Raw genomic sequence first — 11,023 nt, 5'->3', positions numbered from 1 at the left:
AAAAAAAGTAGCCTGGCGTAGTGGCAGGCGTCTGTAGTCCCAGTTACTCGGGAGGCTGAGGCAGGAGAATGGCATGAGCCTGGGAGGTGTTCGTGCCATATATATTTTTTCCAGCTATTTTGAAATATATGATAAATTACTTTTAACTATAATCTCCCCACTGTACTATCAAATACTAGAACTTACTCCTTCTATCCAACTGTATTTTTTACTTCTTAGCCAATTACTGTTTATTCCCCCCATACCTCTCCCTTGCCTCTGGTAACCTACCATTGTACTCTCTAACTCCATAGGATCAACTTTTTAGCTCCCACATATGTGAGAATATATGATATTTGTCTTTCTGTGCCTGGTTTATTCCACTTTACATAAGGACCTCCAGTTCCATCCATGTTGCTGCAAATGAGGGGATTTCATTCTTTTTTATGGCTAAATAATATTCCATTGTGTATCTATACCACATTCCTTTTATCCATTCCTCCACTGGTGGACACTTTGGTCGATTCCATGGCTTGGCTATTGTGAACAGTGCTGCAATAAACATGGGTGTAGGGACACTTCTGATATATGGATTTCCTTCCTTTTGGACAAATACCCTGCAGTGGGATTCCTGGATCATACATATATGACATTTTCTGTATCCACTCATCAGTTGATGGACATTTGGGTTGTTTCTCCCTTAATGTATTTTTAATAAACACATTAATTTAAACAAAAGAAGAAGGAAGGTTGAGGAAAAGAGGGTTAGATCTGGGAGCTTTCCACACGTCGCAGTGTGGACAGAAGGATAACAGCAGCATAAAACACCTGCCAGAAGGAAAGAAAGCACCCCCAGCAGCAACAGCTGCCCTCTGTGTCCCTGGTGATTCCCCACCTGCAGCCCCAAGAGGAACTCCCCTTTCCTTTCTTTGAAAGCTGGTTCCCCGTGTCCTGTTTGGCCATGGCATTGAATGCCATGCCTGCCTCTTCTCCAGCTCCCAGAAGGTCAAAGGCACTGGGGGTGCAAAGGCTGCTGGCCCCCAGGTGTGACTTACCTTCCTTGTAAGTCCAGGGAGAGGGGCGATGGGGAGGGTGGCTGCTGCAAAGGCTGAGCCAGCAGCAAGGACTTGGAGCCCTGCTGAGTCCCTGGGGACTCAGGGGCTCTCCAGGGGGGAGCCCCTGAGCCTACCTATGGAGGGGCCTCGGTCCTGGAGTGCCCCCTGTAAGAAAACCCCAGGTTCGGATGAAGAGCCACCAGGCCAATTCTCTGTCACTCACTTTCAGTCCTCCAACAGCCGCTCATAGGCCACAGGATGACTTCCACATTTAAAGAAGATTTCTTCTCCTCTGCCACCCCAAGTTTTATTATGACACATTTTATTCTTATTTATTTTGTTCTTTCTTCCCCCCCGAATACCTTCAGCTTCCTTTATATGATACATTTTAAATATTCATGAAAGTCCTTAGAGTAGTTCAATGATCACCAGTATCTCCACTGCCAAGCTGCAACATTGTTGACGCTCAGTTTACCGCATGTACTTAGTCTCTCCTTTCTCTCTCTGGGAGATATGCACACACACACACACACACACACACACACACACACACACACCTACATGCACACATGCATATATATAAACACATACATACTACATATACATCCATATATACACACATATGCAGACACATATTACATAAATATTCATATATATACACATACATCTAGATATGATAGGCACATACATCTATAGTTATACATGCACATATATATACACAAACTACATACATATCCATATATACACTCATATATAGATAGGTACATCTGCAGCTATACACACATATGCACATATATTACATACATATTCATATATACACACACATGTAGATGTGCACATACATCTATAGTTATGCATACACATATGTATACACACATATTGCATACATATCCATATATGTATACACACATTTTTTTTTTCTCCTGAACTCTTTGGGAGTAAGGTGATCACGACCTTTATCCCTAAATACTTCAGTGTTTTATGACCTTTATCCCTAAATACTTCATCTTCTAGGAATGAGGACATTTTCCTACATTACACTGAAGAAAATCAACAATAAAGCACTAATAATCTACTATACTATCCAGCCCATAGTCACATTTCCACATTTCCACACTGTCCCCAAAAGATCTTTTTAGAGCTGTTTTTTCTTTTCTTTTTTTCTTTTTTTTGAGATGGAATCTTGCACTGTTGCTCAGACTGGAGTGCAGTGGTGCCATCTTGGCTCACTGCAACTTCCACCTCTTGAGTTCAAGCAATTACTCTATCTCAGCTTCCTGAGTAGCTGGGATTACAGGTGCGCACCACCACGCCAGGCTAATTTTTGTATTTTTAGTAGAGATGGGGTTTCACCATTTTGGCAGGCTGGTTTTGAACTCCAGACCTCGGGTGATCCACCTGCCTCGGCCTCCCAAAGTGCTGGGATTACAGGCGTGAGCTACTGCGCCTGGCCCCCTGTTTTTCCTTTTTCTTTTCTGAGATAGGGTCTTGCTCTGTCACCCAGGCTGGAGTGCAGTGGCGTGATCTTGGCTCACTGTAACCTCCACCTCCTGGGCTCAAGTGATCCTCCCATCTCAGCTTCCCGAGTAGCTGGAACTACAGGCACATGCCACTACACTTGGTTAATTTTTTTGTATTTTTTGTAGAGAGGGGTTTTCACCATATTGCCCAGACTGGTATAGATTTCTGGCCTCAAGTGAGCCTCAGACCCACAAACTGCTGGGATTACAGGCATGAGCTACTATGCCCTGACTGTTTTTGCAAAGCTAGGATTCAATCAAGGTCCATGAATTGCATTTGGCTGTTATGTCTCTTAAGCCTCTTTTAATCATAAATGTTCTATTCACTTTATTATTTTTCTAAAACAACATTAACTTTTTTTTAAATTTTGGAGACAGAGTCTCACTTTGTTGCCCAGGCTGGAGTGCAGTGACACAATCTTGGCTCACTGCAACCTCCTCTTCCCAGGTTCAGGTGATTCTCATGCCTCTGCCATCCAAGTAGCTGGGACTACAGGCATGCACCACCACATGCAGCTAAATTTTTGTATTTTTAGTAGAGATGGGGTTTCACCACGTAGGCCAGGCTGGTCTCAAACTCCTGACCTCAAGTGGTCTGCCCACCAGGGCCTCCCAAAGTGCTCACAGGCTTGAGCCACCGCGCCAGACCGACATTAACTTCTTGATGATCTGCGTACAGTTATCCTGAAGAGCATCTGGAAGGTTCCACCTTCTGGCGTTGTCTGATCGCTTCCTCATGGGGCCATTTATCTTCTTCCTCTAGCCCCTGTATTTCTTGTCAACTGGTAATTAATACTGGGGACTTGATTTGATTCTAGGGAAGCACCTTTTAAAAGAATGGTAAAAATATGAATAACATACATTTATCATTGTAGCCATTTTTAAGTGTACAGTTCAGTGGAATTCAATACATTTACACTGTTGTGCAACCATCACTACCATCCACCTCCAGAACTTTCATCTTGCAAAACGGAGACTGTGTCCCCTTGAAACTCTAACGCCCATTCCCCCACCTCCAGCCCCTGGCAACCACCATTCTGCCTTCTGTCTCTGTGAATGTGACTATTCCAGGTTCCCCAAAGCAGCAGAATCATACAGTATTTGTTCTTTTGTGACTGGTCCTGGGTCAGGGCTTTTGACAAGAGGTCCTCTGAGGTGATGCCGTGCACTTCAGTTTGCATCCTAGCAGAAGCTCACAGGAGCCCTGCGGTCCCTGCCTGCCAGCCTCTCCACTCAGCTGCGCTCTGCATCTCTACCCATTCTGTCTCTACCCACTCTGTCTCAGCTGTTCAGCCCTCTCAGTCTGTCTGGGCCTTTGCATCTGCTGTGTCTCTCCCTGGTAGGCTCCTTCCTATCTTTTTTTTTTTTTTCGAGATGGAGTCTCGCTTTGCCACCAGGCTGGAGTACAGTGGTGCAATCTTGGCTTACCCCAACCTCTGCCTGCCTCCTGGCTTCAAGCGATTCTCCTACCTCAGCCTCCCAAGTAGCTGGGATTACAGGTGTGCACCACCACGTATGGCTAATTTTTGTATTTTTGGTGGAGATGGGGTTTCACCACGTTGGCCAGGCTGGTCTTGAACTCCTGACCTCAAATGATCTGCCTGCCTCAGCCTCCCAAAGTGCTGGGATTATAAGTATGAGCCACTGTGCCTTGCCTCCCTTCTATCTTTGAATTTCAGCTGAAATGTCACCCCCTTCTAGAGGCCTTTCCCGACTGCCTATCCCAAAGCTGCTTCTCTGTTTCATTCGCTTCCTGATGTTCCTCCCAGCCTGACATTACGTTGTTTGCCATGTTTGTCTGTTGTGGAAGACAAACTCCATCAGAGCAGGGGCCCCTGCTCTCCTGTTCAGGCTGCCTTCCCAGGCTCTGGCAGTGCACTTGGCACATAGTAGGTGCTTGTATGAGCTTCTTCTGGCTGCTGTAACAAATGACCATGAACTTGGTGGCTTAAAACATCACAAATTTATTATCCAATAGCCTGAGATGTCAGAAGTCCTAAATCAGTCTCAGTGGACTACACTCAAGGTGTAGGGAGAGATAAGTTCTTTCTGGAGACTCTAGGGGAGAATCTGTTTCCCTACCTCTTCCAGCTTCTCCAACCCGCCTGCATCCCTGGGTTCAGAGTTCCACGTCACTGGGACCTCTGCTCTGTCATCCATCATCTCTTCTGACTCTGACCCACTGCCTCCCTTTTGAAATAACCCTGTGATTGCCTTCGGCCTGTCCAGATAATCCAAGAAATCTCCCTCTTTAAAGATTCTAGGTCAGGTATGGTGGCTCACACCCATAATCCTAGCACTTCAAAAGGCCGAGGTAGCAGGATTGCTTGAGGCCAGGAGTTCAAGACCAGCCCTGGCAACATAGTGAGACCCCCATCTCTAGAAGAAATAAAAATTAGCAGGGCATGGTGGCACATACCTGTATTCCCAGCTACTTAAGCGACTGAGGCAGTAGGATCGCTTGAGCCCAGGAAGTCAAGGCTGCAGTGAGCTGTGATTGCACCACTGCACTCCAGCCTATGTGACAGAGTGAGATCCTGCCCCTAAAACAACAACAACAACAAAAATCCTAAACCCTAAACAGTCACATCTGCAAAGTCCTTTTTACCACATAAGGTAACATATTCATAGGTTTTGGGGATTAGAATGTGGACATTTAGGGGGGCAGTTATTCTGTCTACGACAGGGTTCAACAAATATTTGCTGAATGAAGGAACTGGATGAAGGGATGGCTCCCTTTATAAATGGAGTCCCAAGTTCTGAGTTCCAGGCCTGGCGTAGCCTCTGTGTGGCTGTGTGAGCTGGGCAAGTCCTCTTTTTCTCTGAACCTCAGTTTCCTCTTTCATTAGATGTGTTGTTTTTGTTTGTTTGTTTGTTTGTTTGAGATGGAGTCTCATTCTCTCACTCAGGCTAGAGCGCAGTGGTGCAATCTTGGCTCACTGCAACCTCTGCCTCTCACCGGATTCAAGCGATTCTCCTGTCTCAGCCGCCCGAGTGGCTGGGATAACAGGCGCGTGCCATCATGTTCAGCCAATTTTTGTATTTTTGTTAGAGATGGGGTTTCTCCATGTTGGCCAGGCTGGTCTTGAACTCCTGACCTCAGGTGACCCACCTGCCTGGGCCTCCCAAAGTGCTGGGGTTACAGGATTACAGGAATGAGCCACCGTGCCCAGCCTATGTGTTTCAAGCACCTACCATGTGCCTGATCCTCAGAAGGCCCTGGGAATGCCAGGAAAAATGAAGGGAGACCCCAGCCTCCTAGAGCTTGGAGTCTGGCTTCTAGGGAGGGGCTTGAGAAAGAGAAAACCTGACACAGTCTGCCCAGGGCCACACTCCAGGTCCCCTAGAAGGCTTTGAAGTCCTGAGAGGGTGTGCTTACCAAGGACGTGACATTTCAAACAGCTTTGACGCATAAGTAGGAGTTTATGCGGTAGAGATGTGGAAAGTGACATTAAAGGCCAGGGACAGGCCGCAGTCCCTTTTGAGGAACTGTGAGGAGTGTGGTGTGATCCCTCAGGGGAGGGAGACCAGTAGGGAAAGGCCTGTCCGGAAACGGGGCCTTGAGGGCCACAGACAGGAGCCCAGGTCCTGCCCTTAGGTGAATGGGGAGCCACAGCAGGGCTTTGAAGCAGGAGAGAGAGTGTGTAGCTCGGGACCACGCACTCTGGCTGCTGCAAGGTAAGGATGGCATTGAGGGGGCCAGCATCCCAGCCTGAGGTGGAGGTGGCCCGGACTGGGCAAGGACAGTGGGGTTGGAGAGAAGAAGCAGATCTGAGAGAGATTTAGGAAGCAGAATCAACAGGACATGGACATGGTGAGGGACTGAGACGGGAGTAGGGGAGGGAGAGCCTGGCAGCCACTGGGAAGGAAAATCAGGCAGGATAGAAGTGTGGGTGGACGCTTTTCATAAACCGTTGAGAAATCTATGACCTGGCCCAAATGTGGGCTTCGCGAGAAGCCCCAGAAGAGGCTGGTGATGGGTCAATGGGTCCATAGGCCTCTCCCATTGAAGAGAGATCAGTGATGCTGTCATTAAGGGTACAAGACAGGCCTCACTCAATTCCAGGTGAGGGTTGGTCCACATTCTCACTTGATTTACAACCAGTGAAGTCAACAGGGCTGTGAAACCATCTCCCTTACTTCCAGATGGGGAAACCAAGTCCCAGAGACAGCTAGACAAGGCCACACAGCGTGGAGACCCTGGGGAGCACGAGCCTCTAAGAGGGGGATTTTACAAGTCTCTCTGAAACCAGAGGAGAGGACAGATTTGGGGGGGGTCCCCTCTGAGTGGTTCCCCGCCAAAGAGAATTTCTCCACTTTGGAGGAAGTGGGAGGTAGTTCTCCTTTTGAGATGTGAATGTCAAGTGACTCCGGGCACCCCGGTGACTAAGAGGTAAGTAAGTGAGGCTTGTGGGTGGAGCCAGCATCTTAAATAGCAGGTCTTCCTATGTTCCTTTGCAGACACCTGGGCTGAGACATACAGGACAGAGCATGGCTCGCCTACAGACTGTGTTCCTGGGTGTCCTCATCCTCCTTGCTGTGGCGCTTCAAGCAACTGAGGCAGGTGAGGCTGGGGAGCAGGAAGGCCCCCTACAGAGGCCAGGGTGGACGCTGGGGTGTCTTCCTCATGTCTTGGACAAGCACTGGACTGAGAACAGAAGACCTCAGTCTGCGGTTGGCTCTTGCGGTCTTCGGCTAGTTACAGCGCTTCTCTGGGCCTCAGTTTACAAGTCTGTTGAATGGGTAGTCTTGAAGGCTTGGAGTCTAGGATCTGTCTCAGTTGGGTTGGGGGTTGTGGTGGGCATAGCCTCGGGATCTCCTGCTCCAGAAAACTCAAGCATAGGGCCGTAGGGGTGTGGGTGAGGAGCTTCTAAGGGGTCAGGTCTGAGTAGGGGAAGGCAGGTCTGGGGCAAGTGGTTCTCCCTTGGAAAGCTGGTGCTGCCCTCCTACCATCCATTTTTAAAAATTGTATTATTTTTTAAATTATTTTATTATATTATATTTTATTTTTTGAGACAGAGTTTTGCTCTTGTTGCTCAGGCTGGAGTACGGTGAAGCAATCTTGCCCCACTGCAAACTCCACCTCTCAGGTTCAAGCAATTCTCCTGCCTCAGTCTCCTGAGTAGCTGGGATTACAGGCATGTACCACCATGCCTGGCTAATTTTTGTATTTTTAGTGGAGACAGGGTTTCACCATGTTGGCCAGGCTGGTCTCAAACTCCTGACCTCAGATGATCCATCCACCTCCGCCTCCCAAAGAGCTGGGATTACAGGCGTGAGCCACTGCGCCTAGCCTAAATTTATTTTTTATTTCATTTTATTTATTTATTTTTTGAGATGGAGTCTCTGTCGCCCAGGTTGGAGTGCAGTGGCGCAATCTTGGCTCACTGCAACCTCCACCTCTGGGGTTAAAGTGATTCTCCTGCCTCAGCCTCCTGAGTAGCTAGGATTACAGGCACCCACCACAATGCCCGGCTAATTTTTGTATTTTTAGTAGAGATGGGGTTTCACCATGTTGACCAGGCTTGTCTTGAACTCCTGACTTTAAGTGATACTCCCATCTCAGCCTGCCTAAGTGCTAGGATTACAGGCGTGAGCCACTGCGCTGGGCTCACTATCCATTTTTGTCCAGAACCTGTCCTCAGTATGGGTTCCTGACTCCTTCTCCACCCCACTCTATGCTTGTGCTGTGTTGGGTGGAGGAGTGAGCACTGGAGTGGGGGGGGGCAGCTATAAACAGGAATGGCTCCCAGCTGCTGGGCTTTCTGAGCGCTTTTCATGCATTAAACATCCTCTGAAGCTGGTACTGTTATTACCCCTTTGATCAGATAAGGAAATTGGGCCTCAGAGGATTCAATGACTTGGTCAGGGTGGCCCAGTGAGTCAGGGGAAAGCGGGACTCGAACCCGGGTCTATGTGACTGTCCTCTGTTGAGCCTTCGTCCTGACTCTGCTGCATCTTGCTGTGTGGTCCTGGGCAAGTTACTCTCCCTCTCTGGACCGCAGCCTTCCCACTGCACACATATGAGCAGAAGCTGACTTCTCAAGTGCCCATGTGCTGATGGATGACTGGGGAGCTTGTCAAAATGCACACCGGATTCAGCAGGTCTGGCGCCGGGGGCTGAGCATTTCTGACAAGCTCCCAGGTGACGCTGATGCCATGGACCATGGACCTTACCTTGAACAGCAAGGATCTAAGGCACCTTCTGGCTCAGTCACTGAGTCCCATCTTGGGGTACAGCTGATGCTTAGTTGTTCTGAATCCCTGTTCCTAGAGCTGACTGTCCCAGAGTGTAGACATCAGACCGTAAGTGGCTTCTCAGAAGCTCCAAGGGTAGGATCTTGGAGGGCTCAGAATCCTCTGGTCACCATCCTTCCACATGAGAACAGAAAAACTGCATCTCTTTCCTGGAGCCTGGAGAGGCCGAGATCAGGGGCTGGGGCCGAGGGTGACCTCTCTGGGCTCCAGCTTGTGCATTCACTGGGCACCCCTCCGCTAGGCCCCTACGGCGCCAACATGGAAGACAGCGTCTGCTGCCGTGATTACGTCCGTTACCGTATGCCCCTGCGTGTGGTGAAACACTTCTACTGGACCTCAGACTCCTGCCCGAGGCCTGGCGTGGTGTGAGTAGGAAGCTGGGGCCACAGGGTCTTGGTGGGTCTGACGGGTACAGCCTGGGATGGCCCAGGTGCTGCTGGATGGGACACACCCAGGGATGAGAGGGATGTGGCAGGGCTACCGGATGCCTGCCAGGATGGCTTGGCTGGAAGAGATGGCTCAGTTCAGGCCTGGGTGTACTACAAACAAAAATAATGTGATCATTTAGCAAATATCATCAGGTGCTTACTAGGCTCCAGGCAACGTGTCAGGTTCTGAGGATGCTGAGCTGAGTGAACAGGGTGCCGCCACAGTGTGGGCATGGCAGTAGGCCGTCAGTAGCTGTGGCATCTAGGGTATTTGGGTATAGCAGATATAGGAGTATGCCTAGTGCCACTGAGTCAGCAAAGATGCTCCCAGGTTTTGGGCAAAAATGGATGGTGAACCAGGCGTGGTGGCTCATGCCTGTAATTCCAGCACTTTGAGAGGCCGAGGCAGGCAGATCACTTGAGGTCAGGAGTTCGAGATCAGCCTAGTCAACATGGTGAAACCCCATCTCTACTAAAAATACAAAATTAGCTGAGTGTGGTGGTGCGTGCCTGTGGTCCCAGCTACTTGGGAGGCTGAGGCAGGAGAATCGTTTGAACCTGGAAGGTGGAGGTTGCAGTGAGCCGAGATCACTCCACCTCACTCCAGCCTGGGCAACAGAGCGAGACACTGTCTCAAAAAAAAAAAAAAAAAAAAATGCTCACACCAGAAGTGTCTTGGATCCTCTCCAGGCTTCCAGAAGTCCGAGGCAACCCATTTTGACTAGAAGAATAATATTAAGAGCTAAAATTTCCAAGGTGCCTCCCGAGTGCCAGGCACTGTTTTGATCATTACCTGTGTTAACCGGTTTAATTCTCACAACAATCCTATGAGGAGGTTCAACGATTCCCATGGTAGGGACGGAGAAACAGGCTTAGCAAGGGACAGTGACCTGCTCAAGGCTGCCCAGGCTGGAGCCAGAACTCACTCCTGGTTCCTCGTTCAGGGCTTTCTCCTGAGTTTCTTGTTCTCCTTTGCTTCTTTCTCTGGCTTCTTTGCCTCCTTTTCCCTGGCCTGGAGCCTGCACCTGCACCTGGCTGGGTGACAGGTCCTGCCCTCTCTGCGGCAGCCTCTCTGGCTGCTTCTCCAACTGCTCAGAGCCTGCTGTCCACCAAATCACACACTGGGGGAGGCTGGGTTTAGGGACTCATGACCTGCTTTGGGCCTCTATTATCTTCTTCTCGTCTTCCTCCTCCTTACTGCTGACACCATTTCTTAGAGGGATCTGCAGGTGAATAATAAAGAAGGCTGAAGCAGGAAGCTCTCCCAGAGTTCTTCTCTCTTTAACTCTGAGCCTCAGTTCCCCCAACAGTATAATGAAGTAATAACCTTTACTTATTTGACTTATTTGTATTTTCAAACACATAGAGAGTGCTTGCTAAGTGCTAGGCACTGTTGTAAGCACTTTATAAATATGAACTCATTTAATCCTTGAAACAATCCTACGCAGCAGGTGCCGTCATGATCCCCTTTTCACAGGTGAGGAAATGAGCACACAGAGGTTAGGGGGCCCCTTGAGCGTTTGTTACAGGGCACAGTAATGTAAGAGGAAGGTGAAGAGCTCAAAGTCTGGCGCATAATAGATGCTCAATTGCTGGACACGGTAGTGCCTCTCAGCTACTTGGGAGGCTGAGGCAGGAGGATTGCCTGAACCCTGGATTTTGAGGTCAACCTGGTAACTTAGTGAGACTCTGTCTTTTTTTTTTGAGACGGAGTCTCGCTCTGTCACCCAGGCTGGAGTGCAGTGGCCGGATCTCAGCTCACTGCAAGCTCCGCCTCCTGGGT

At 49.0% G+C, this 11,023-nt stretch overlaps 1 protein-coding gene across 1 annotated transcript in view; it reads left to right on the top strand.

The window, feature by feature from the left end:
* Positions 1-7,016: 7,016 nt before the first annotated feature.
* CCL22 (chemokine (C-C motif) ligand 22) overlaps positions 7,017-11,023 on the top strand; it is a 6,837-nt gene continuing 2,830 nt past the window's right edge. The window contains exons 1-2 of the mRNA XM_011971852.1: positions 7,017-7,118; positions 9,054-9,177. Coding sequence (XP_011827242.1) covers positions 7,046-7,118; positions 9,054-9,177 — 197 coding nt within the window. The 5' untranslated portion in view covers positions 7,017-7,045. The remainder of the gene's footprint in view (positions 7,119-9,053; positions 9,178-11,023) is intronic.

Source organism: Mandrillus leucophaeus, unplaced genomic scaffold, assembly GCF_000951045.1.
Source record: "Mandrillus leucophaeus isolate KB7577 unplaced genomic scaffold, Mleu.le_1.0 Scaffold125, whole genome shotgun sequence".
NCBI classification, from domain to species: Eukaryota; Metazoa; Chordata; class Mammalia; order Primates; family Cercopithecidae; genus Mandrillus; species Mandrillus leucophaeus.
The sequence above is the reverse complement of the archived record's forward strand: the minus strand, read 5'-3'. Positions and strand labels throughout refer to the sequence as shown.